This window comes from Cupressus sempervirens, chromosome 6 (assembly GCF_028749045.1).
Source record: "Cupressus sempervirens isolate cs-2001-9-10 chromosome 6, ASM2874904v1, whole genome shotgun sequence".
Taxonomy (NCBI): Eukaryota; Viridiplantae; Streptophyta; class Pinopsida; order Cupressales; family Cupressaceae; genus Cupressus; species Cupressus sempervirens.
The window spans coordinates 279,327,682-279,355,393 of record NC_143123.1 but is presented as its reverse complement, the minus strand read 5'-3'; the positions used below and the strand labels follow the sequence as shown (position 1 = coordinate 279,355,393).

The following is a 27,712-nucleotide window of genomic DNA, read 5'->3' as shown; positions in this document are numbered from 1 at the left end:
TGGGTGTATAGTTGAGTGTGCCTTTGGCCCTAGTTGTTCTCTTCCACACCCCCCCCCCCCCCCCCCGCGTCAACTTTTTTTAGTAATAGTAATTAGTTCATATTAATAATTAGTTAGTGGATTTTATTAATTTAATTGATTTAACTTTTTAATCAATTCTCTTAGTTTAATAATTATATTTTTATTTTACATTATTTAATTTTAAGTTTAAATTAAGTATAATTAAAATTTAGAAATTTACCTTAGATCCTGAAGTTAGATTGAATATGAGATTGGTTTTGTTATTCGTTAGAATAAGTAATTTAAATTATTATTTTTATTGATAATTTTAAATTAATTTTGTTAATTCTATTTTGATTAATCTAACTTAGTTTGTTTTACCAAATCAGGTTTAATATGGCCACAAGTTTACATTAATAATGCATAATAAAATTTTAAGAGGTGAAAATGATATATGTAAATTATACAAACAAAATGTGACTTTTTATTAAAATAGATAAATGTTTTGTGCATTTGTTGATGCCTAAGCTGATTGGAGTTGGTGCTTTGGCGTTAAGAATTAGCGCTCACATTTGTAATCTGTGTTGGGGTCCATTTCTGTTAATAAAAGCTACTGTATGTATGTGGTTTTATACCCAAAAGGGATTTCATCAAGAACTCTCATGTATGTCTTTGGGATTGCTCTCATTATGTTTAATCTTATTCCATACAGTTAATAAGTTCTGAAAGTTCTCAATTACAGATTCACACAACACCCCCGCCCCCTACACCCCGAGCTCAGTATTTCCTGTGTGCACTTCACTTTTATCAGCCAATTGTTCATGATGTCAAGTACAATTATATATTTGTGGTAGGGTGGTAGGGTCTTGTAGTTGCATTTTTTGTCACTATTAAGAACATATTTTAGATTTTTGATCTCCTGTTAATCTTTGCTTGCTTTGGTTAGTTTCAATGATCCTATCCAGTACATGGACCAAATTTCATTTGAATTCTATCTAATGCAATCCTTTCAAACACTGCCCGGTTAGTGTCCCTACTGAAAACATTCGAACAAGAATATTAAGCAGCCATTGTAAGAAAACCTTATCATCTACAAAAAAACATTTGGTAATTAAAGGAAAAATCTCATCAACCTCTCTAATGAAAAATGCTTAAAGGTACTTGCATGCTAAGTTGATATTCTTAATGATAATTATCAGCATACACAAAGTTTGTTTTTACCATAATGACCACTCATGGACAGATCAAGGCCTACAAAGTAAAGGCCTATAAAGAAAATACCAAGTGACCAATGTATCTACTCAACAATTACAATACGTTTTGCTTTTCTGTAACATTGAAAAATGCGTTTCAAACAATTTAAGCTTCACTCGTGGGCATAATCACAATCCAGTTTGATATAACATTGAAGATGTCAACCATTAAAAACATGATACTCAGAATAATCCCAGCATAATCAACACGATTGTCACATTACCAGATTCATAATTTGTATCTGTTTTCAGAACACATAAAAGGAACATATAGGCTTTTTGTATTACCATTTGCTAACATTAGAAAATAAAATAATAGAAATATAAGACAAATAATATAGGCTTTTTATTACTTTTTGCTTCTTAAGATGAATCACTGAGTAGTTCAAAATCTCAATGAGAAATACACAAAGTTTTCCCAAAAGCTTTACATCTACTGACATCGACAAGATTTGGAATGCAATTGACTCCAATAATATTAGAATAAATAATCCAATCATCAAAAAATAAGCCATGTGACTCAATGTGAATCAAAATTATGATTCGTTCTGATCTATGACAGCTATATACACCATCTGATTTAGCACCTATGATTATCTCAGATTTGAAATTCTTGTTACAAGATGGTCTCGCATTGTATTTATATACAAAGTGCTGCTCTCTGGAAGATATAATTCCACAGATACGAGTACAAATCAAAGTTTGCCTGGGGACAAACTTTTTATAAAATGGGGCTTAAAAATAGGACCAAACTCTACAACATGAATCTATGCAAGCTAAAATCTTATGGAGAAGCTTAAACGAATTAAATAATTAATGACACCACAGTTTCTACTAAGAAACAATTATGAACTCGCAAACTGGCTTCCATTTTCAGCAGGTAATGAGGCCTCTGAAGCACAATCATCAACTGCAGCGGACAAGCTAGCTGGCACTGTCATTGGAGAATTATAGGTTTCAAGTTCTGAAGTCATAGGAGAATTATTTTCACCAGTTTGATTTGAAAGACTCCAAAGCATAATGCTTGCTGTCAGTGTAAGCATCATTTTAGGGTGAACCTGGAATATCAATATAATCATAAATTAGGATAACCTTAAAAAAATGACATCAAACAATAATAGGTAGATTGATAACATCAATTACTACTAATGAGCGTGCAATTACTTCACCTCCACGATGTCTTCTGGCAGAAGATATATGGAGCATCCCAGCTTTCGGGCAACACTGATTATGTAAGTAGCATTCAACTTTTTCTCTTCCTCTGATAAATATAATGAGGATTATCAGCCACTGAAGTTTTTGAATCAACAAAAGCTACTGTACTAGAACCTATCTTTCTCTTAGTACCAATCAGGAAAACCTTGGGTTTAGATTACAATGTTTGAAAGACATCCAATCATTCCTAACAATATTATGGTGTACAAAAATTTCATGGATCACATTGTCATGTATATGGTTACATAATAGAAATCCACCTGCTTAGAGCTCTGCAACTTACCAGTCTCTCCTTTGGTAACAATATTCCAAGTGACCACCCTAGGTTCCACGGCACTAATAAGTTCAAGGAAAAAAATTCCATTTGCGAGACTTTTATCCTGGAAAAATACCATTTCCAAAAAAGAGAACTTAGGCACCATGTTGGGATTTTGTTGCATTAAAACAAAAAAAGAAATAAGAGAAAATCAGCAACTGCAATTCTTCGATTAATGGAAAGTACTACCAGCCTTGAGATTTGTCTTAAAGAATTGTGTACCTTAAAGCTTCCCATTTGGGAAAATCTGCCAGAGCTTTTCACTTTTTCATTTGCCCAGTGCAAAATATCAGTGTCTGTTATCTCTTTGCCTTGAGAATGATGTCTCAGGTTCCTGAGAAGCTGAAGAATGTTGTGACGCATCAGCTGCCAGAGGAACGCTGATAATACAGAGTAAAGAAAAGTTTTAAAGATATTTCTGATGTCTGCTTCAATGGTAAAGGTAGCTAAAGAAAAATCATTTGCACCATAAACTGAAACAGCCATTACAGCAACTTTGTCCCAATCGACACCAAGGGACAATAATCACAAGCCAGTGAGCTCCAAGTAATTCAGGAAATGATAAATGAGAAAGATAGTAGATGAGCCAACCAGACATTTAATCAATAGGAGTTTAGCTGATCGGTCAAGTAACCTACAGGAGGTATCAAATGTATGTTGCTAAATAGACCTAAGGAGTGAACCTTTGTACATACCTCAAGGGAGGAAATTAAGGAAGCCTTATAAGGGGTGAAAGGAAATATATTGCAAGCTTACGCAGAATATTGATGTGCCTGGAGCAATATTTTCCACTTCATCGGCTTGAAGTGCCACAGATTATTGGATGGAATTCAATGAAGATAAGAAATTGGCAAGAACTGATTTGGGACGAGGGTTCAAGCAGGATGGGGGAGCACCTGAGCTGGTATGAGATGAGGATCTCCGTGAAGAAGACCAAGGAAAGCAGTGAAAACATAAACCAATCACCAAAGAGTTAATACTGCAAAAGAAACTGAAGCTGAGACTTGTGAAGTTGAATTGGTTTGATTTAAAATCCTTCATCATATAACATTTAACAACTCAGACCAGCAAAATTAGGGAAGGGTTCCCAAATGTAACCATCGCCATAGAAAAAGAAAATAGGGAATGTGCATGGAAATTCAGATCTTGTTATCACTCCCCTAGCAATACTGGATCCCAGGCAAACAAAGGATTTGGTGGGTCACCATGCAGTAGTGGTGAGCTGAAGAGCTATTTTGTATTATATAAAATATTTGACTAAAGCCGGACGTGAAATGGTTTGCATACAGTATGATGATTCAAGAAAAGTCAGGTGGCTAGGTTAAGTAATGTGGAATCATTTCATCGACGGATTCATCTTCCAAACTACATTTTTTTCTACTCCCCTCCACACAATGAACCCACCATCTAGCCATTACCTCAACAAGGTTCTTCCTGAAGTCAGTGGACACGTTTGACAGGGAAAGATCAGAAGGTGCACCCATGCTATGCATGAAATGGAACAGTGGGGCCAGAAAAACAATACTGTGCTTTCGGTGAATGAGTATTGATTCTCTTTTTCTAAGGGTTGTTTATCTATGAAACTCTGAAGTGCATTTCTCCCAAGTTGATTTTCTCCATTCTTCAATGAGAGTCAATTGGTCAAACTATACATATTGCTTCTTTAGGTAGTGTTTTCAGCAGTGCTACACCAACATTTTGATATAAACAAAATTCATATAAACTCATCCCTTGCTATGAAAGGGTGTTAACAAAGTTGCGTTGACACAACAGCAGATACAGAAGATATGGTATCAGATAACAGATACATCCATTTTTAGGATGATCCACAACATAGATATGGCTAAAAATGGCATTCGTGTAAAACACACGCATATTTAACACAGTTTTCTAAGTTATTAGAGAAAATATTCATTAATAATTTCAATTAAATCTAAATCAAAATATAATAACACAAATTCAAGTTTTTGGATATTAATGACAAAATAAAAATTAAATTCACCTTATTTTAAATACATTAATAAAAAATCAAAAACTATAATAAAACAAGTACATATAAATTAAATAGTACTATGATTTAAATATTGATATTTAGTAAAGAAAAAACAACTAAATGCATATTAATAAATTTTATTCTAATTTAAAGTACAAATTTTATTTTATTTTAAATCTCTTACATTTAAACCATACACAAAAGACTCGCATGAAAATCTCATAACCGCCACTAGTTAGTGGAATCTCTTGTCATATAAGGAAATTGATTAAAATAAAGGTGTTTGGGAGTAGAGACCAAAATCGAGAACTTAAACAACTAATTTTATCACTATCATAATATCATTGATTAATAATGAAATATCATACTATCAGCATCCAATATTCAAATTTGATTATCAAAAATTTAGGACCTCTGAAAGTTTTAACTAGAATAGAAAAGGCAAAGATGTAAAATGCTGCAACATGCAATTTATGAACTATGCTGAATCAAGATGATGTTCAAAGGCAATGATCATGAATTCATTATAGTTGTCAGCAAACTTATAAAGGATTCCACATCAGAATACAATTTTGTGCTCAATTTGCATTCAAATCAATCAAATTTAACAAAAAACACTTCTACTCATTTGTGGACTCACTAGATACATCTTCGTCACTGAACTCTGCAAAGAAGTGTTTCTAATGAGATTAATGCAAATTTTTTAATTGACAAGTTTTGTTGAGCTTTTATAAAGTTACATTTTTGGGGCTTGCCAAGTTTTTGCCAGATCTGAGTTTTTCAACTATGATTTAAACAACATAACATAAATTAAAAACACCTAATTTTTAAAATCTGTAAAAAATTGTAAGACCAAGAATAAAGAGTTGCATCGGAAGACCCAAAAATTGGGTGGTTAAAATAGAAAATCATTCCATTTGTATTCTTCACTGTAGGTTTTGTTTATTTCAAAAAAAATGATTGAAGTCCGTTTACATTATGTTTAGGAAACTTTGCTTATATTTATTTTTTAAATTAAATTCACAGTTATCCATAATAGTTGGAAAACTAGGGATTTTGGAGCCATGTAGGTGCAGTATCCAACATGCATCTGCATTGTATCATACCTGTATCTTTATCAGATATGGCAGAGCCATATCCGGCTACTCAAGTTGTCATTCCAAGCCCACTACGATGTACTGAAAAAGATAAGGCTGTCAGGAAATCCAGAAAACTATTTTATAGGAGTGAACTGCTAAGTAAGCTCATTTTTTTCCCTTCCCCGTGGATGGTAGAGGGGATTGGTGGGTAAGCAAGAGCTTCCTTATAAAAAAGACATTATGAATGAGATGTTACTTTAAGACTTTAGAGTTTAGTGAATGGAAAGTAAGGTGGGTCTTGCCATAAGAGAAACTGGAATGTAGTTTACCCTTGTACATAAATGTGGCAAAGTCATCAGCAATTCAATTAAGTGCACCAATAGCAATAAAGGAGGCAAACTAGTCATTCTGTCAGGTTTAAGGTATCAGCAACTCTGGATAATAGCAGCACCATTAATCTATTTAGGCCTAGCTATATCCTTGCTGCTTGTGTATGAAGAATGTATGAATCTCCATCTACAGCACGCTGAAGAGGTAATCCCACTTCAGTTAAGTGTTTGCAGCGGGCTCATGGGGGATGAGAGAGGAGAAAAGAATGGCCCAATAAGGCAACCCTAGAAGCACAACATTGGGAGTATGTAGTACAACATGTGATGCTAAAGGATAGTGGAGTGATAAGTATACCTTGAGAGAGGAGATATGAGAAGCTGTTGAAGCTGTAGAAGTGTAGTAGGAGTAAGAGATTGTAACTGCAGCAGCAGTGTCCCCTGCTAATAGAGGGTTAAAGAAAGTAGTACCCCTGCAAATGAATTGTATGGGATGCAGGTCCCACCAACAAAATTTACAAATCAAGGACTCCAATAGAAACCCTCACTGGGGGAAGTACCTAAACACAACATATTAATGGTGTACCATGAGCAATGTTTCTATGAAGTTCATTTTTTGTAACTATGTTCCTTTTTTTCAAATCATTGACCATCTGACAAGTTGGACATCAAACAAAAAGAATTAACTAACAACAAAATATATCTAAAAAATAACAGAAATTAAAAAATAATTCTATTTAAAAATAAACAAATAAAAGTTTGCATTTTTCTTAGTATTATTCTAATAATGTGGACTTCGTGGGAAAAGATTTTACGAACCTTTATTATAAGTGTGGAAGAGAAATTCTGTAGATTTTGTTAAGCTCAATTTTAATGAAGTTGCAACAGCTCTCTTAGAAGGAATAAGACTCAATAAGAAAAATGGATAGCTAAAGCTTTAAGAGAAAGTGAAGCTCAATCCCAAGTGCTGAAAAGTTAAGTGCAATGGTTTGCATAGAAACACCATTATTTGATAAATTAATAAATAAAGAAAAAGAGAGTTTCAATATCTTAAACCAGCATATTAAAACAAAGAATGCAATTGCAAATCCAATGGCTAATTGGAGGTTCCTTTTAACTCCATGACAATAAAGCTATCACATAAGACTCGCCAAATATTGTATTGATTCACAAGGATCAAGAAATTAAATTAAACTTGACTATTAAAATAATTCAAGAAGAAAATAAAGACAAAACAGATGACAGAAAAATCAGAACTGGAGAAGGGACAAGATCATTTTCGTGTCTTCTAGGGTGATCATGTACTATGAGACTGATTATGTATCTAGTGGCTTGGATGGATCTTAAATAGCAAAGGTGATCAGAATGATTCAGAGCCATCAAATTAACCTCTGAATGTTGAGAATTCAAAATAGACCTAATTCAATCCAAAACTCAAGGGTTTTCATCTTCATAAGAATAAATGACCATTGTTCAAACTTGGAAATGGAAATTTGTCTTTGAAATGGAATCTTCTTCATGCCCCAGGGCCCAAACTATTATTTTTATTTTTCATCCTTTCCAGCAGAAAGGAAAAATAAGCCTTTTTTAAATACTGGTAAAAAAGTAACTGAAACATTATTTTCTAATGTGTGGGTGCACTCTGGACTTAGTAAGCCCGTATTTTAGATAGAGATGGAATATTTTGGATATAAAAGATAAAAGAGAATTGTTTTCAACCAAAAAAAACTGGTCAAAAAGAGATAGTTAACAGAATCTTGGATCAACTTGTACGAGGATACAGAAAGTATTCAACTTTGTATCTGTCACTTCTCAACATTTGCCACTGTTGTAACAAAGCAACTCATTCTTATACAAACCTGTAACTCTGAGGCTTCCTTGGGGTATTTGCCATCTAGCAACTTGATGTACCTTTTGATCACCAAGAAGAAGCTGTGGGACAAGATGTAGAGGTGGCTAAAGCATTGAAATTGGTTGAGAGGATTAGGCATAGACAGGAACACAAAATTTGTGCAAACAAATGCATGATTAGCATAGAGAGGAACACAAATCAAAAGAGGAATGTAAAGCTTGGTTATCCCTGGGTAAAAAAGCTTAATAGGACAAGCAAAAAATGCCAAGCCACCAAGATTTGGACTTTCCATTATTTTGAAGGCCATAGGTGAAAATGCATTTAGATTTTATCTATCTCTATTAGGATGCACTAAGTTGTTGTGACTGCTTGCAGCACTCTATGTTGGATGAAAACAGAACAGGTATTGCCATCTTTAGAAGACCTGGATGTGGAAGAAACAACGGAAACTGGGAATAGAAACCAAGAATCAGGAAAATTGGACTCAAAAAATGGAAGGTAGGTCAAGAAAAAAGGTATTTAAAAGAAAGGTTAGGAAAAATCATTCCCCACTTAGTGTCTTGTTAAGCTTGTTTAAGACCAAAGACTCCTAAGCAAGGAAATGTGACAAAGAAGGATCGGGAATTTAAAACTTGAACAGCAAGAAGGAATCAGAAATCAAACAGAACAGAACAGAGCATGTGTCAAAAAACAGAACTGTAGAAGTTGCACCATTTTGCATTTTTCAAGCCATTTCTGCACCATAAAATTGACCCTGATTGATTCCACAATGCAAAATGAACCTTGACTGTAAATATGAGATCCTTTGCACTTCAAGCTTTAAGTGGTTTCTCCTTGGCCCCAGGGAATGTTCCAATATTTGGTAAATGAAAATAGAGGTGTTCATAATGTTCTTTCACACAGAGGATTGAATTAAGTGTTGTACTTAAAGAATTGAAAGAAGAATTCAGTTGTTCACCACTTGTTCAAGATAGATAAGAGAGTAGATGGTAGCAATTGTTTCACACACTTCTTGTAGCTAAGTTAACCCGTTAGGTAGCAATTGCCACTCCAAAAGTTTTTTTTCAGCTCAAAAGGTTACCAAGTTACAGATATCGAGGAATGTAAGTGTTTAAATCTGGTCTTTGCAAGTTTATTTTTCTAATTTTGCTCACAATTTTCATACCTCTTTAACAACCTCGTTTGTTTTGAGCTAGTACAAGGTAGAAATAATTTTCTGATTCTTGAACTCTACTTCTGTACATGCAAATTGTATTCATGTCTATTAAGTATTTTATTTTTTCATGATTATTAAATCAAATAAACGATAATGATAAATGGAGAACAAGTCTGAGGAATAAATAATTAAATCAAATAGGGTGCCTCAGCCTTAGTTAACTATTACTAATAAACATAAGTATTCAATCAAAAAGGGTAACTAATACTGACTATTATTAGTAAACATAAATAATGAACATACTTTATAGTATATACTAGTAATTATTAGTTAGGCTACATAAAGATTATTAAAAATGTGTTTAGATAAATCATAATAGAGAATAATTCTTTTGTACCGTAAAACATTTACTTTAATTGATCTAAGGTTTTCTATATAAAAAAAATCATTCTGTTAAAAAGGTAACTTTTCTTTATAACGTGATTAATCTTTAACCTATGTTTGCAATGCAATCCAAATTTGCCGCATATCTTTAAGTTGGCCAAATACTAACAAAAAATAAATAATAACAGAACCATCAATAATAGTAAAATTATACAAATAAAAACTGTAATAGAAAAATGAAAACTTTCAATATAATATTAAATATTAATGCTCTGTGACGGTATAAATGAACATGTAATGTTCTTTTCTATACTCGATTATTATTGCTTCCATAAGTATGCCACAGAGAACATACCCAAGAGAACAATTGCAAGCGATTTCTGAACATTGTTTTCAGTCAAAAGAACTCAGCAAATCAAAAAAGCACGTCAAGACATGTATATAAACGTGCAGAACAGATAAGACAATTCAATCATAATAAAAGCACTCACCAAGAATAAGTTTTTTATTGCCTTGCACAATGTCATTCCCCGCAACATTCACTAGCGAGAACTTTAGCTGCTTCCCAATCCTAATAACTTGGTTGCAATTTTCCACTTTCTTGAACGGCATCTTTATTGGAGGCTTGTTAGCAAGTCTCCAATTAACAATCCCAGGAACCACCTTATCAAGTACCTCCAGCAAGACCCACCTGCAAGAAGAAACAACTATTTAAGCATAAAAGTAACACTTGTACTAAAATTAAAACAAGATTAGGAAAACAACTGGTTGCAAAGTAACAGTCCAGCTATTAGGTAATATTTGCACTGACTTTTGCACAAAAACTGTACAGCACATATTGATGTAAAGCATACCAGTGACTCCTAAACTATGGCCCATCTCGCAACTGGGCCAGGGTTGGATCAATTGATTAGAGTATGCTATTTGTCAATCTAAAATAAAAATATACTTGATAACTATGCCATTGACTAAAACAAACAGAAGATTATAGAACCGTTCCTTGTATCTAACCACACTGGATCAAATGGGAATTGAGGAGAAAAGGGAAAACAAAATAATAGTGTGTTCTAAATATAATGTGCTATGAAAATGCCAATAACAGGAACATGTAAGCCAGAAAACTTCATACTGCAGTGCATTTAAATGAAGCTATTATGAGAATTTAAAATTGATTTCTCTTTTTCTGAAAACTGCCTTACCCATTTCTCAAGTCTTCAAAAGAATTGTTGATGTATGACTCAATGCCAAGACCATTTATCCAAAAGCGGAAAGCCCGCTCCTCCCTCGCAACTTCATCATTTTTTACTGTCTCGGCAATGGATGCCTTGTTTGAATCCAATGACAATCCTTTCCTATAAAGCATCAGAAGAAACAAAATATTTATGATTAAGTTCAAACATCCCCTTGTCTTCTGCATCACCAAAAGGTAAACAAATTGTGTGTTTCCAAATGATGCGAATGAATAGAAAGGTTCAAAAAGGAATTATTCCTTCACTTTCTCACTCATGTAAATATCCTATATAATTTTCTACTAAATCTGACTATCCCCAACTGGGGAAACACAATTATGCCAGAAAATCCAGATGATACCTATTTTATTAACTGTAAAGTGAAAAAACAATAGAAACCATGGTTGTTGACTAGGAGAAATACTTCAATACAAATTGTACTTATTATGGTATACTCTATTTAATTATTAAATTCTACTGTACATTATATAGTGCTAACTTTGATGTGCATATCTGCAAAGTGGAAGACTTTACAGATCTTGCAAATGCTTAAAACTTGGAGTTCAATCTTCAGAAAATACCTGCAGGAGTTATTCAAAATAAACCCATAAACAAATAGACATTAACAAGATCATTTCAAAGCAAACAATGTTTGTAACTTTGTTTTCATTTCAAAAAATGAAGAAGAGAGCATTTTCAAGGCTTGAAAGTGAAGTTAATCTATAAGCTGGGGAGACTAGTTGAAACGTCAAATTCATCTTGTCTATGTCCTCTTTCACTAATAACCAAACATTCCTTTGTCACAATTGGAAGTCTCTTTCAAATTTTATAAGATCACGGTATTTCTAGCTATAGTATAGCTTGTCTAGGCTTTTCACTACACAATGTGTAAAGACATAAGAAAGTTCTGGTTAACTGGCAGCGGTCACATCTTCCACCAACAATAACAATTAATGAATGAAATTTGAATGGATGAAAACTGCAAGAGGCAAGAAACATCATTTTGTCCGTTCACAAACACCCCTTAAATCTTAAGCTAATGAGCAAGGATGCCAAATGAAAAGAGCTTGTGCAATTGAAAGTTACAGTATTCACCACCAACTTTGCAAGCATCTCGTAAACAAAATTTTGCGAGGACTAAGTGAGTGAAGTCTCCATATATCATGCCCCAGTTTTAAGCCAGTGTAAGTGATTGAGTTGTTAGCCCATCATTGCGACCCTCATGGGCTAATGTTATGGTTTGAGCTGTTACCCTTGGTAGAGGTGACAATACTTCTCTTCAGTAATATTTGAGATTAGGACCCTGTCTCTGCATATTTTGGTTTGGCTCATTTTGAGGAACTTACTATTTATAGTAAGTCAATTTTGGGCAGATACTATTTTTGGCAGGGCACTTAGGTGTTTGGCTTTGGCAGTGAACATTTGGATTCTGAGTTGACCACTTAGAGGAATTTAATAAGCTTCATCCCATGATTAATTGATTGTTAATTAAGTCCCACTTAATTAATTATAATATTAAAAGCATGTTATATAGTTTTAATCATTAATGCCAAGCACATTTAATGATTTCTTAATGAGTTTAAATATTGGCACCTAGCTTTAGAGCATGTATTTTAATATTATATTTCAAACTCAACAAAAACAAATACACTTTTCTGTGAAGTGTATTCATGAAGATACATGATCAAATATGAACTGGGAAATATATAAAGCAAAAATGGCCAAAATCAACCCATTCTATACATTTGATTTTATTGAATTGTGTGCAGAGAAATTGGAAATGAGGGCTTTAAGAAATTTCATCCTTGGAAAATTGTAAATTCTTCCAGTTTTGAGGACTTTAAATCGGTGCAAGATCCAATGAATTGCGCAATTGGCTATGGCTTCACTCTTAGGCCATGATTGTGTTTAATGGTAAAGAATTTGGGGTTTTCAATCATAGTTTTAATTCAGCTTATTAGCAGTGAGCAAAGAGTCATATCACAGCCCATAGAAACCAGTATTTGGATTAAAGAAGGCAGTTGCACTCTTCTCAAGGAGTCGCGCGAGCTATTGAAGGTGGCGTCAAGTGTGGAGAGATATGTGTGGGGTTTGAAACCAGCAGATTGGTCATAGTTTTAGCCTTCTAGACCCAATTACTCCATTGTGCAAGCTGCAAATCAATTGGATGAATAATTTCAAGGGTGCATGTATGTATCAGGTTCTTCATTGTTCATAGTTTCATAATTTCATTTCTAGCATTAAATGAAGGTGTACCTCAATTAAGAAGCATAGCCAATGAAAATTGAAATACTGGTGCATTGTTTTGCAATAGTTAGTTGTACTTCATGCATTCATTGTTCTCATATATTGAAAAAGCACAGAAAAATCATAAAACTCAAATGTTCGAAAAAACACCAAAATTGCAAATCAACATCTAGCAGTGCCAGGTGAACAGGGTTTAGAACCAACTGGGTTCCTACACCATACTCAAAAAATTTGAAGATAAGAGAAGGTCATGCACATTACTTTTGATTATGCGTTTGCCAGGAGAAAAAAGACAAGATGCTCAAGGCAACTCTAAATCTAATATTTACAGACTTGCAAAATAATCAACTCCGTTACCTTGTAAATTTGTACATCTTGTAGATTTTTCACTTATTCTTTAGTTGTTGCTGTCATTCAAATTATTATTAATTTGAAAAATCCTCACTATTTTGCTTTAGCCAATGGGTCACTTGATCAAGGTTCTACATTTGGTGGATGGGGAAAGAACCCAATGGAATATCTATATGATGGTCATGGACAAATTCAAGGAGGACCGCACATTACACTACGACAAAGAAAACAAATATGAACTCCTATGGCACATAATTGATCAACATTAGCACAATCAGCTCCACCTACACAGACATGCAAAAGCCTATTACTGAAGTTTTTCTACTTCAATTCATTCAACACAAGCGAGGAGGCTATGGATGGCCTCAACACATGCATTAAGAGTATGGCACTTGACGATACCCTTGGAAGAATCAATTCTTAATGTGCTGTAGCTTTACAAGGGCACAAAGGGGAGTTTGTCTGCTTAACCTCTATGAAATCAAAGAAAAATTCTCCAGCTAAGCAAAAAGATATTTATGACCTGCAAAAGATGAAGTGCGGCCTCATAGCTAATAGAGTTGTTTAACTGCATTTTTAGTTTATTTACATAGTCATGCATGACTTCTTTGAGCGCTGCGGTTACAATATTATGGAGCAAAATCACAAAATCTCAAATTGCTGTCTACATTTTGAGCCAACTTCTGCCTCTTACAGATTTGAGCATTGAGGCCGTTCACTTGAAGAAGCACAACATGTCGACCCAAAAGCATCTTGATGACCTCACTTTGCAGTAAACCCAGTAAGCCCATGTATTTGTGCCTAAGAGATGGAAAGGAAGGAAGGGCCATGATGAAATCGACATTAATCCATTTTCAAACCAAATTGCTAAGGATGTGGAGCTCATATTTACCATAGAGATGACTACCAATTCTAAGAAGAAGCAATAGAAGGGTCGGGCACATCCCAAGATAAAATCGGTGGTATGGGGCTAGGATAAAGCAAGGGAGGAGGGTGAAGGAGATAGTGAAAAGTGATGTATTCTAGAGTGCTGAAAAATACAATCTCTATCATCACTCCAGTTTTCTAGGTCATCAGATATGGGGATGGGGATGCAACTAACTTTGGAGAGGTACATGAGTGCAATGATTCTATGCTTGGCAGTTGTGTGAGAGGAGGACCCGCAATTAGGATTCCACATTCAGCCAAGCATTCAATGCAGATGGGACAAGTTGAACACTCCTTTGCACATGGTGGCTTATGCATTGAATCCTAAGTGTACATGGCTAAGCCTTGTAGAGTTGCACCACTTTAGGATGATGAGGTGAAGGCAGAGTTCTTCAAACACATTCATAAGGTGTATGCTAGTGAAACTACTGGCGAAATTCACACTTAGTGGAAGAAATTTGCCAGTCTTACATGTTGTTTGGATGTGGCATTGATGGATATCAGAACAATGACACATGAGCATTTGATCTTGTGATGAAAATGTCATGGATTAAAAAGGTCAAAGATTACCACGCTAGCCATTCATCTACTATCTTAGGTTTCTAGTTCTTCACCTACAGAGAGGAACTAGTTTACTTATAGCTTCATCTACTCTATTATGAGAAACAAACTGTCCTCTAAGAGGCCAAAGATACTAATGATTGTACATAGTATCTTGTGCATCATGGACCATAGTTACAAAAAATGGCAAATATTACCAAAATCGTGATAGTTCACGTACCGCACAACCGGACGATTTAATTGCAAGTAAATCCAACACTTTTTCAATTAAATTGCAGCAATTTTATTTTTCTATAAAAACCGCCAAATCATGTGCAAAAAAAGCCAAAAACCATTGACCAAAATAATAATAATAAAATTTGGAAGTTAGGCCAATGTAAGCTAGGGTTTTTTTAATGAAAGAGGCATGACAACTGCTGCTATTGACCAAAACAAAAAGACCAGTCCCACTCCACATGACTCCAATTTTTTTATTGTTCTATAGTGTTCAAAGAGATTTCGACTTCATACCTTGCAAGAATTTAATTCCATGTCAGAAAAGGTAATATTGTTGCAATAAGCAACACTTTAGACTCCACTGCATATATCATAAATAAGGATCGGATGTAGCTATTTTATATTACCCTAGGCAACATCCTCTCATCAATTGTTGCATATATCATCAAATTTATCAGAGATTGCAGCCATTGCTAAAATCAAAAGATAATTGAAGATTATATCAGATAACTACTGTGTATTATACAATTTTTATTGTATTCTGTAACTACTGTATTTAATCATAATGTTAAGTTTGACTATTGTGTATTATAAACAGTAGAAATTATTTAGTTCTTTACAATTAATAATCTGATTTTTAATACAGTATGTTACAGATATACACTTTTTTAGAGTAAAATTTATAAAATAATAAATTGATAATAGATATTTAGAATTAGAATTTTGTGTTTATTATATACTCGTATGATTCACGATTACATATCAAAAACCATGGTTTGAACACGTGTATTCAAAGATTGGTTGCTGATTTGGGCATTTGAGACCTCATCATCCTTGATGAGTTACAGAGCTACAAGCGGGAAGAGGGGCCATTGTTTTCTTCTCCTGATTGCAAATGTAGGAGATACACACTACAACCAAATAAAAAAGAACATGTGTTTAGTTTTATGGTACCATTTATCTCACTCACTAAGTTTATTGGAATCTTCAGCACATTATAAGTGGCTTTTTTAATCCTTGCAAATTTGTGGTGGGAAGATTATGGTGCCACAATCACCTAATCTTCAAAAGCTTGCCATCCAATTTTTATCGCAGCCCTACTATAGTGGTTCTGGTTGAGAGAAAAATTGGAGTATTTTTTAGAACATAAACACATAGAAGTGCAGTAGCTTGACTCGGAAGCACTTGACTGACTTGGTTAGTGTGCGATATAACCTTTGTTGACATGAAAAGAAGGTACAAGGGCAGGCTTCATATGAAGCATTTGACTTGGATGACAACAATTCATATGCAGCAGATTGTATTGCTACTCATGATGGTGATGATGTGGATGTGCATGAAGATGCATTATTAACTGATGAGCAGCTAGCAGAGTTTGAGATGGAGGCAAATGATTGGGATGTAGAAGTGGTAGCATGTGAGGACTAGGAATGTGAGTGTGGTCATCCATTAGAAACTTCTGCTGACCACCTATTGAGGCACCTATTCAAGGACCTGTTGAGGAAGTTGCAACTACTTCAGCAGCACCCAGTCAGCAGCAGCAATCTCTTTTGAGCTTTACTCGTAGACACAACTTATGATTTCTACTTCTAGTTTTCATTGATACTGAAACTTGAACTTAACATGTATTTTAAAGTTACAGTTTCATGGAGTTTGACTTTTGTATTGAACTTATTTTTATTCAGATGTAGTTGTTTTTGGTATGTGATTCTATCACAATGTTAATCTTCTAAGTATAAATTGCTATGAATTACTATTTAACACAAGACATTCATTAATATATGGTGGATATCTCAAATCATTATATGGTCTACAAATTTGGGTGTAAATGTGTGAGTTTAAGAATATTTTAAGAAATTGTATAATTTAAATGTTCAATTTTGCCAAATTTTTTGCTGAGTATTTGCCGATTCCAAGATTCTCAAAAAATTTGTGTCTGCCAAGATATTGCTGAAATTGAATTTTTCAACTATGTCATAGACCATAAAACGCATGTACAAGGATAGGCTGGCAGAACAATGGGATATAGAGCTAGAGAATCTGTCACAGATTAATGAGGATGAGATTGCAGCATCTACAGATGTAGGGATGGTCAGTGTTCCTTTGACAGACCATGACTGTAAGGAGTCCAATAGTTCGAGTGACGAGGAGTTTTCCTTGGGTGATGATTAAAAGCATCCTTTCACTACATTTTGACATGATTTTGTACTTGTTTTGATATCATACTACTCATTGTAATCGTACTTATATAACATAAATCAAAATCTGCTTGTATTTTGAATTTTTTAATGTTTATTTTTTATGGTAATTGGTAATTTGATATTCAATGTTCAAAATGAAAACTTTTGTGTCCAATGTTCAGTATATTGTATTCTGTATTGGGTATGTTGCAATTTGGCTATGTTCAAGTATTTCGTAAATGGTATTACAACTTCTAGTCTTGGGTGATTTGGCTATGTTCATTATATGGTCTACAAATTTGGGTGTATGTGTGTGAGTTTAAGAATATTTTACGAAATTGTATAATTTAAATGATCGATTTTGCCGAATCTTTTGCCAAGTATTTGCCGATTCCAAGATTCTCAAAAATTTTGTGTTGGCCAAGATATTGCTGAAACTGAATTTTTCAACTATGTCGCAGACCACAAAACGCATGTACAAGGATAGGCTAGCAGAACAATGGGATATAGAGCTAGAGAATCTGTCACAGATTAATAAGGGTGAGATTGCAGCATCTACAAATGTAGGGATGGTCAGTGTTCCTTTGGCAGACCATGACCGTAAGGAGTCCAATAGTTCGAGTGACGAGGAGTTTTCCTTGGGTGATGATTAGAGACATCCTTTCACTACATTTTGACATGATTTTGTACTTGTTTTGATATCATACTACTCATTGTAATCGTACTTATATAACTTTCTATATAACATAAATCAAAATCTGCTTGTATTTTGAATTTGTTAATGTTTATTCAGTATTACACCAATACGGGGGTATTGCGGGACGGTGGGACACCGGGGCAAGTTTCCGAGACGCGGGGAAAATAGGCCTCATTTTTGGGATGGCAAGAGGACGGTTAGGGGACGGTGGCAAGGGGAGGACGGGCCAAAGAGGGGTGTTGTATACTATACACATAGAACTTGAAATGCTAGTTATGAAATGATGTTTCAATAGTTCACTAGAACATACCAAATTAAAATACTTGAACATAGCAAAATTGCAACATGAATTAGAACCATTGACATTCAACATAGTAACGTATTACATACCCAATAGTAACATTCAAAAATCAAAACTCAAAAGAAATTCAAGTACACATCCCAGCGGTGGCATGGTTGCGAAATGGTGGAGGTGGGGGTGCTTGGGCACTCAAGTACCCGGTGCGGGGACGTCACGGGGCGAGTACTTCAAGGTTTGGGAGGTGGGTGCGAGTCTCCGAGTTACCCTATGTTTATTTTAATAGTAATTGGTAATTTGATATTCAATGTTCAAAATGAAAACTTCTATGTCCAATGTTCAATGCTCAGTATATTGTATTCTATATTGGCTATGTTGCAATATGGCTATGTTCAAGTATTTCATAATTGGTATTACAACTTCTAGTCTTGGGTATATACCTAAATTGTCAAAGCAATGCCCACTTTCCTAGATCTGATGCTTGAGAGTTCTTGGTTAGCAAGAAGGCCTCTATAATTCTACAACCAAAATACTCTTTTGACTAACATATCATGTTCCTGAACTTCTCCATTAAAAAAAGTCCCCAACAGGGTTGTCCAGTGTCCACTCTAACAAAGCAATTGTTTGCTTTGTTGGTTGATTAATGAGGCTTCAAGGCTTTTGCCTCTGCATGATAGCCATTGAAGTGGGGCAACTCTCTGTACTGGACCTCCTGAGAAACAAGCAACATAAAGCTTTGTTGACTAGTGGATTAGTGGAAACTTGAAAGCCGTCGCCTCCGCAAAAGAATGAGGTTTGCTCCCAAGAGTAATTAACATTTACCAATAATAGCCATGATTAGAATGTCTAAAATGTCAAAGAGAAGCCAATTTTCCTAGATTTGGTGCTTCATAGTCTTGGGTGGCAGGAAAGCCTCTATCAACCTACAATCAGAGTACTCTTTTAAGTGCCACGCCCTGCTCCTCAACTCCATTACAAAAAAAAACACTTGGAAGAATAATGTTCACTTGATTGTAGCTTGAGAATGAGAAGAGGCAACAATCACCTCAAATATCAACTTGCACTAATACCTGGTTGAAAATGTGCATCTGCATAATTTGTGGAACCGCATATTATGCAATTGGCAAAGATTGCCCTTCTTTTGAATAAGGAGAAGAAATTTGAAAAGTAAAGAACTAAGGCAAATGCAATTATGACTGATTCTCCTTCAGGATCAAAGATTGATATAGAAGGCTCTCATCTCAGCCCATACATGAGGAGTCAGGACCCATTACATAGAGATAATTATATCCAAGTAGACCACATGGCTTCTTCGTTTCTCATAATGCTCTCAGTGTGCAACATTTGCTTGAAGGTATAGCATGGAAAAAACTCATAAGAAGGATAGCAGCCATCATCCTTTAATATTATAACCGACATACAATTCCTTGTTGCAAGAAGTCCATTTAATGAATCATTGATCCATGGTGGAACCTAATTTGAGGAAGCTATGATAAAAAACAAGGTTGCAATAGAAGGTCAAAACACAATTTGGATGCTAAAGTGGTTGCACTATTTTGTCTGATGTGTAAATAAATGAAGAAAATCCTATGTTGATCACCTTCCTAGTGGCTTTTGGTGGGAAATTGTTTTTAAAATGAAAACTGTTGAGAAGCAGCACAAGCTACTGACAGAGGTGGTCATGGAAGTGGGTGTAAAAAGCCACATCCAGGTTCTAACATGACCAGCAATGTAACCACATATTTAGCAAAAAGTAGAACTTTTGAGGAGAGGTGCCCAACAATTGTTAGGAACTCTTGTGCCACCTTTTGCATGATCTTCAACTCGCTGATATAGGCAACCTTAAATGAGAGAAAATAATGCTTGATGATGCAAAAAACATTACCAGATATATCTACAACCACCCATGGTTGTTTAAGCTAGAAAGAGAGCACACCAAGGTAAAAGAGCTTATTCAATTGAGAGCAACAGGATTTGCACTAATGTTATGATAATGTGGAGCATCACAGCCTCCCCTAGCACATCTTAAACAAATGTTTGCACGCACCATGTTTGGAGTCTCCTTCTCCAACAAAGGCCAAATGGAAGAGGATTGTGAATACCAATTCTTATTATGTGTGCGACAAGGACAAACAAGACACTAGGTAAATGTGAGCTTAACATTTAGATATTTGCAAAGTAACAACTCCATTATTTTGCATGTTTGAATTCCTTAGTTAGTTATCCCTACACATCATTACAAAAATTTCCAAGTGGGGATGACAGTCGTTGAAAAGAACCAAAGCGTATGTTGGGAATTTAACTCTCTGATGACTACTATCATATCACTACCCGCAGGACAAGCATCCTAGGAAAACCAGGGAGAAAGATCAGAAGCACAGAAGGATCTTGCATTGAATTATAGGTTGAAGAAACAGAGTGAAGTGTCATGTATTACAGTTCTAGGTTGAAGAGACAGAGTGATGTGTGATGTATTAGAGTTCTTGTTGAAGCCAGATGAAGTGTTAGTGTCATGTCTGTTTCACCAAACTTAAAATGTGATGAACTCATAATAGCTCAGGTGCTAAACATTAGTAAAAGAGCTCTGTAGAAAATTTAAATGGAAGTCTTTTTAGCATGTCCCTAGGGTTGCCTCTCTCTGTATGTCAATGTTGGACAAAACTTCAGCATTGTCACTTGCTAATAGGCTAAGCTGCTAAAGTATGTGCAATTATACTGAGCATAAACTTAAAGTCTTTCTATTATCATTTGTGCTAGACGTGAAGGACAATTTTCCAACAACTGCTGGTCCCCCAAAGCACAAAAGTTATAGAACAATGTCTCCACAACAAATCAACATAAAATTATCCAAAACGTCATTTAAAACAGAAGCAAAAAGTGCATGACATTCTCCTCACCTTTGATGGAAAAGGTTAGCAACAAATGCGAGGTTCAAATTTGTAGATCCTTCAACAATATCCTTTGGGGTCAAATATCTTCTACAATTTATTTTTTCTGCTTGCAACAGAATCAATTTGGCCCTTTCCATCAGGTCCTTTGATTCCAAAGGAGAAAAATTACAATGCTCTGGAGCAAGGGCATTCAACAAATAAACATATGCTTCTCCATCCTGTATACAAAAGAACCAAATGTCAAATTTAACATGTATTGAAAACGCTTAAACATCTGCATATTAGAATGGTACAATCGACAATAATACTTGATCCATAACAACATTTTAAATCAACTAGATTAAACCAACATGAATGATTTTCAACTCCTTATAAATAAAGCCATAAACTACAGTGCTCAGAAATAAGCAATTCAATTATGACGGTAGTTGCTTGAAAGCAAGTAGGAAAAGAGACTTTAATCGGGAATGGAAAAAATTATTGGCAGAGAATTATTCTCCATCTTCCTTGTTGGAGAGGATAGAGTTAGATGCTGAATTTCTGGATTAGATTGTGTGGTGTTAATTTTTGCATCAACTTTTTTGTCACGCTCCATGATCCATCATCAGGATAGTAAAGAGCAAGGAAGCATAAAATTAAGACGCAATATAATCCAGAAATTCTGCATCTAAACTACGGATTGTGGAAACTTGAAATCATCAAAGGATAGACTTCCTATGCAGAGCTATCACAGATAACATGTATTACAGAAGTTCAAGCATCTGCATAAGAGAAGAGTACAATTGACAATAATACTTGATCCATACAACATTTAAATTCAACTAGATTACATCAACATGAATGATTTTGGATTTTACTATAAATGAGGGCAGCCCCTTAACTGCTTGGACTTATTACAAATGAAACCATAAACTAAAGCACTCGAAAAGTAAACAGTTCAACTTTAATGGGCAATCCAGATATATTATGAAGTGATTGCTTGAAAGCAAGGAAAAGGAATTTTACTCAGGAATGGAAAAAAGAAATTTGGTAGGGAAGTGTACTTCATCTTCATTTTTTGGAAAGGATATAATTCCTACACAGGAATTATAAATGCCCACTCCCTGAAGGCCCTTTCAGATAGGCTACTACAAAAAATGGAAATTTTACTTGAACTTCATATGATCTGCAGGTTACACAGTTTTGGCCAAGTAATTTAGTCCTCCTTAAATGAATAAATATGGTAGAAGAAAATCTCTCCAGCCCTTTTGCTCTCTGCCTTAGAAAATAGGACTCTCATTACTAGGTCTGAGGATTCAGAGAAAGGGAGAAGTCTAGAGGAAGGCCCTGGGTTCTTACTAGAGTTGGAAGCTTTATGAAACAAGGCATCCAGAACTCAATCCATTAAAATTGATATTCCATGCATCTTAGTCTGAACAAGATTCACAAACCACTCATTGCATTCCATGATTTAATTTGTACTCTAGAAAATATTAGATAATCTATAAGAAACTTGCTTTCTATGCACAAACTAAATAACAAAATATTGAATTACATAACAGATAGAATTAAATCCATAAAGGCACAAAACATGAACTAAAATTACTCCTTCGAAGATTCAAAGATTCCATAGTTAGAAAACATAAAAGCTTCATATCAGACTGGTAAGTGTAAAGGCTAATATAATCTAAAAATCAAAACATGATAAGATAATAGAAAATTAAAAACCCACATAGGCAAAGCATAACTCAAGTGCAAGAGGACAAACCAACTATGCTAGGACTAGTCCTAAGCATTAAGAAACTTACCGTTCCTTATAGAGGATAGAGGTCTCCATGAGTAAAAAGCAGAAACTTCACATGACGATGTCAGAACAGACTTCAAGAAAAAGAAAATAGAAAGTTACCAAATTAGAGCATCCAACCAGTTCCCTCAGAAATTAACTAACCTCCATCGAAATACTTATGAAGCTTCCAGAAATAATATGGAATAAAGACAATAAGAATTCAATACAAAATTCAAAGCCACACATGAAAACATAACTAAAGAGTCAGAGGATTAAACCAATTCTGCTAGGATTAGTCCTCAACATGAAGAAAATAACCATTCCTTATAGAGGAAGGAGATCTCCAAGAATACAAACAAGAAACATTAACATGGATACGTTGCAACAGACTTCAAAAAAAAGAAAAGTAGGAAGTTATTAAAATTATAAATAAAGCATCTCATCTGTTCCCTGAGAAATTCACTAAGCTCTAGCAAATGACTTGTTAACCTCCAAAAGGAACAAAACAAAGAAACCTCATGGAGTCACAACCTAAGCAGGTTCAACCTTAGAGAAGACTCCATGCTTAAGCATGCTTGAGCTGGTGTCACCTCTTAAGTATCACATAGATGCAATGTGTGCTAAGTATTTCATTCATTGACATGAGAATTGGGTTTTTTGTGAACCTCTATTATGAAACATAGGTCTATGAGTTTGACTCGAAAACTGCAGAGTTGAATCCTGAAAGCAATATCGCAACCTCATGGACTATCAATTCATCACAAAGGTATCCAATCATGCAAAAATGTACGGCTAGTTGTCATTTTTTATAGTACCATTCTCAGTCCGAGGATTATAGCATTAATTACTATTTGACATTCTATTTATAGATGATGCCAAGAATAGTAATGTGAGCATTAGGCATGGACAGACTACGCCTTCTATCTTATTCAACCCTTACCAAGATATTTTCATATATATGTAGTTTTTCACTAAAAAAATGTTAAAAGTGTATAATATAATGCTTTCCAAAACAACAATGTCAATTCTCTTGCAAATTTGCAATGGACAGAACAGTAACTAAACAATAAGGATATTCTAAAACAACTGAAAAACTGGTGAATCAAGTGTATATGCAGCCTCTCAGTTTTCTAGACAGTACTAAAAGAAAAGCAGTATGTTCCAACACAAACCTTGAGATCGAAGGAAAAGTTCGAAATAGTTTTCTTGAAATCTGTTTTACGAAGATGAAAATTCATCCACCGCAGCAAAACCTTCTCTGGAGCTAGATTCATCAGCTCCTCAACTTCCTGACGAATTTTAGAACCAATATCAATTGAGATGAGACAAACAACCTATCCTACAAAACTTCTTGTTGAATCACTTAGTTTAAAAAGATATTAATCCAATTTACGATGAAGTGAATAAGTGTGCAAATTTTGTCTGTATTACCTTACTATCATCAACTAACTCAACAAGCTCAGGTGTTTTCTTCAGGTCAAGGTCTGACAGAAGTTGTATCTGCAAAATTATTACCAAAATGATGATGAGATTCTCAGCAGCAAATTTGTGACAACCACGTTCTCATACAATGATCATTCTACTACAAAAAATAGGCTTTTTGACAGCATACCTTGATAATTTGAGATATTAAACCAAGTAGAAGGTGAGGCTGCAAATAAAAATAATTGCACTTGTTAATATAATGGGTATGAAGCAAACCTATAAACCAGTCAATATCAATGACAATTTGATTTCCTGAAAATAAATACAATCAAAACATAGTTCAAAACAATTCTACTAAGGTGCACCAAAAAATGCTCCTCTTAGGCTCAATAACCAAATTATAGGGTTCAAAAGCAATGGCACAAGATAAACTTGAACGAAGGAGAGGCAGATTAGTTTGCTGATAATCATTAGTTTGAAAAGTATAAATTATGATGAAAATTAAAATGTTTAATAATTAAATAGGAAAACATATGAAAGGAATTCATATCCATTGAAAAAAACCATATAGAAAACCAACTGCAAACCATTAATAAAATAAAACAGTCCCAGAGTAATAGTTTCGAAAAAAGGAGAAGACAATCCAAAGGTTGTGTTTATTCTGAAAAGGAAAGACAAACAATACAATATATCTCACATACCCTTCCTTCAACCAGATCCTGGGTTCCGATATTGACAACCGTGCACCCTATAGCTTTTGCAGAATTCAGACAGAGAGTGTGATTTTCATTCCTCTCCCACGGATTGAGTTTATCTTTAGTATTTACAGTCCTTTCGTCAATAGTCCCAGGAACTGCCAAATTGATCAATTTGCTGCATACATTCAAAAAATATAAAATGCACTGCAGTCTTTCATATTTCAGCATTCAGAATCTTGCATTTCTAATTATCTTAAGCGGAAATTCTCCAGAATCAAAAAAATGAGATGCAACCCAAAGCCAATTCCTTTAAAAATTAATACCACAAACAAAAAGCCATTTGAAACAACTATACCATAGGAGGACTCCATCTTTAGCTATCTCAAACAGATCGTTTGTGGAAGGATCAATCGGAAGGAATCTTTTCATAAAAGGATCCTCTTCGAAGCAACTATTGATGTGGGCAATATATGCTTTCTTCTCAGATTCGCTAATTGTATGAAGCAAGGTAGTTGTAGCTGCCTTCAGAAAAGAGGATGAGTTGCCCGAACCACCACTTTTGGTGCTGGCGTGGGTCTGCATGTTGAGATACATCTGCAGTTGGGCAAACGAAACTATAACTTTGTATTTTGTTTTGTTTCTCGTCCTGATGATGGACTACTGAGGATCCAAAACGTTAATGCTAAGAAATAGTGAACATAGTCATTTCAAATAAGCCAGTACAAACAAGTTTGTGAGTGTGGGCAAGGGTCCATCTAAACAACGCACTAAAGCAATCCAGTGTGATCCTGTGCACTTGGAAGGCAGCATTACTCACCTTAAGAAAAGCTTCGAAATCTATCTCTTGTTGGGCGCTGGCACTGGAGTAATATTTTGAAAGAATCGTTGCCACTTCTTCCTCGGTGAATAACTCCTGAAATGCTTTTAGTTTTGCCATTCCGGAGGCCAAATCGGCGACTGTAACATGCCCTGTCTGGGCTTTCATGTGAATGAACTGCAAAAACAACATGAGCATGGTATCGGCGAGCATTTGAGCATTCATCCATATCCAGACGAAGCAGACGGAGAAGGGGATTCAAACTTACATGTGATTTGAGAGCCCGAAGTTCGACCTGGGTGAATTGGCTCTGCAGCCATGGATCCGAGACTAGTACGCCAACAAAGCCTGCCATTAGTTGAAGAGATACGCTAGATAATCCTCTTTCAGCTTTCCTCTGCAATCCTCGCTCTGTCCATGTAATACTGTGATGGGTAAAGCGGGAAGAGGAGAGCCGACTCAATAAAGGAGTGGAGCCTGCAGGCGGGGCCCAATCATCGCCATGGTTTCTCCATTTTCTAATCTACTTTCCCCCCTGCACCAAATTGGAATTAGGCCTCTCCGATCGCAATCTAAATTCCATCAATTTCGAAGATTGAACTTTTTCATACTTGGGTGTTTTTCCATTTGAACTACCAAATGCTTTACAGTTATTCCACCCCTTTCTGACCCCTTTTAGATTTGTAAAGGTATTGTTCCTTTCTATTTTTTATTATTATTATTTATTATTTAGTTTTTAAATATAATGATCTGTGCACAAGTACATGTTACATGGAAAAAGTGGATAATTAATTTGAATTTTATTCTATCAACGTATATTCTTATGACTAGTTTATTTAATGTTTAATTTAGATAAAATTCATTATATGGAAAAAAAAATTGTACCTAAATTTAAATTTATATATAAGTTAAGGTGAATGTTCTTTCTATTAGTCAAATGTTACTTATTGACTTTGGGTGTGAAATGTATTACTTATATGCTAAGTTATTGTAGAAAAATATGAATTTCATTTCATTTTGACTATTTTTATTTGATATGAAAAGATATTTTAAAAGTAAGCTTATATCATCAATTGTTGCATATTTATTAGCATTCTACATTCTGCATATATTTGATTGATTAGAGTATTTTATATCATTCAATTAAATACGAGGGTTAGATCCTTGTGTAGCAAGTTTTTAAAGGTGTTCATCAACAATATTAACTTTCAAAAGCATGTTTGAACACCAAAGTAAGCATGAATCTAAAATGTTGATACTAAGTTAGATCTGGACTCATTTAGACCATGTATTACAGAAATACCTCAAACTAACTTCTAGTGAATTTATCTATAAGTGATTGTTTAACAAATTCTTGAGCAATATATGAGAACATCTCAAATAGTAACATTATTACAATTTCTTTCACATAAAACCTAGAGCTAGACAAGTTTATTTTAATTTTTAATTCATATGATTGTACGGACATATCTCTCTAACATAATCACTCCCAACTCTAATGTTTATGAGTGTTTGAAAATTGAATTAATGATTAATTATCTTACTCGTAGATATTTATGTGAGGTTTATTGTATCCATGCTCACTCCTTGTAGATTTTAAAATTTGTATTGAATTGACTTTTATAGAATAGTTAGGTCAATCAAGAAATTCATCCTTAAAATATAAGTTAGTATAAGCCATTAAGAAGACTAGGATGAATCTTCAATGATTTTAGCTTTGTTGGGATAAAGAGAGTGGTCCTAAAGATATCAAAGAAAAAACAATGTCTTCAAGGAGACTACAGAGAATAGGTTGATCCCTTTGCATGAAAACAACACAAAATTGTCACTAGCTAT

General features: G+C 34.6%; 1 protein-coding gene across 1 annotated transcript; it reads right to left on the bottom strand.

Moving 5' to 3' along the window:
- Positions 1 to 1,704: 1,704 nt before the first annotated feature.
- LOC149552311 (fimbrin-2-like) lies at positions 1,705 to 26,312 on the bottom strand. Its single transcript, XM_089787832.1, has 14 exons — positions 26,145 to 26,312; positions 25,877 to 26,053; positions 25,415 to 25,653; positions 25,063 to 25,234; positions 24,549 to 24,587; positions 24,368 to 24,436; positions 24,109 to 24,225; positions 21,178 to 21,389; positions 10,774 to 10,926; positions 10,066 to 10,265; positions 3,007 to 3,164; positions 2,752 to 2,848; positions 2,423 to 2,514; positions 1,705 to 2,311 (listed from the first exon to the last, which is right to left on the bottom strand). The coding sequence occupies exons 1-14, from the start codon at positions 26,229 to 26,231 to the stop codon at positions 2,099 to 2,101; spliced, it is 2,025 nt and encodes a 674-aa protein (XP_089643958.1). The 5' UTR covers positions 26,232 to 26,312; the 3' UTR covers positions 1,705 to 2,098.
- Positions 26,313 to 27,712: the final 1,400 nt, after the last annotated feature.

Excerpts from the sequence above, each read along its gene's own strand:
- LOC149552311 (XM_089787832.1), bottom strand. The coding sequence starts at position 26,231 with ATGGCAGGCTTTGTTGGCGTACTAGTCTCGGATCCATGGCTGCAGAGC. Across the intron at positions 10,927-21,177 it reads GCTAACCTTTTCCATCAAAG|GAAAGGATTGTCATTGGATT; the intron begins GTGAGGAGAATG and ends GATGCTTTATAG. Across the intron at positions 10,266-10,773 it reads TTTGAAGACTTGAGAAATGG|GTGGGTCTTGCTGGAGGTAC; the intron begins GTAAGGCAGTTT and ends TTCTTCTTGCAG.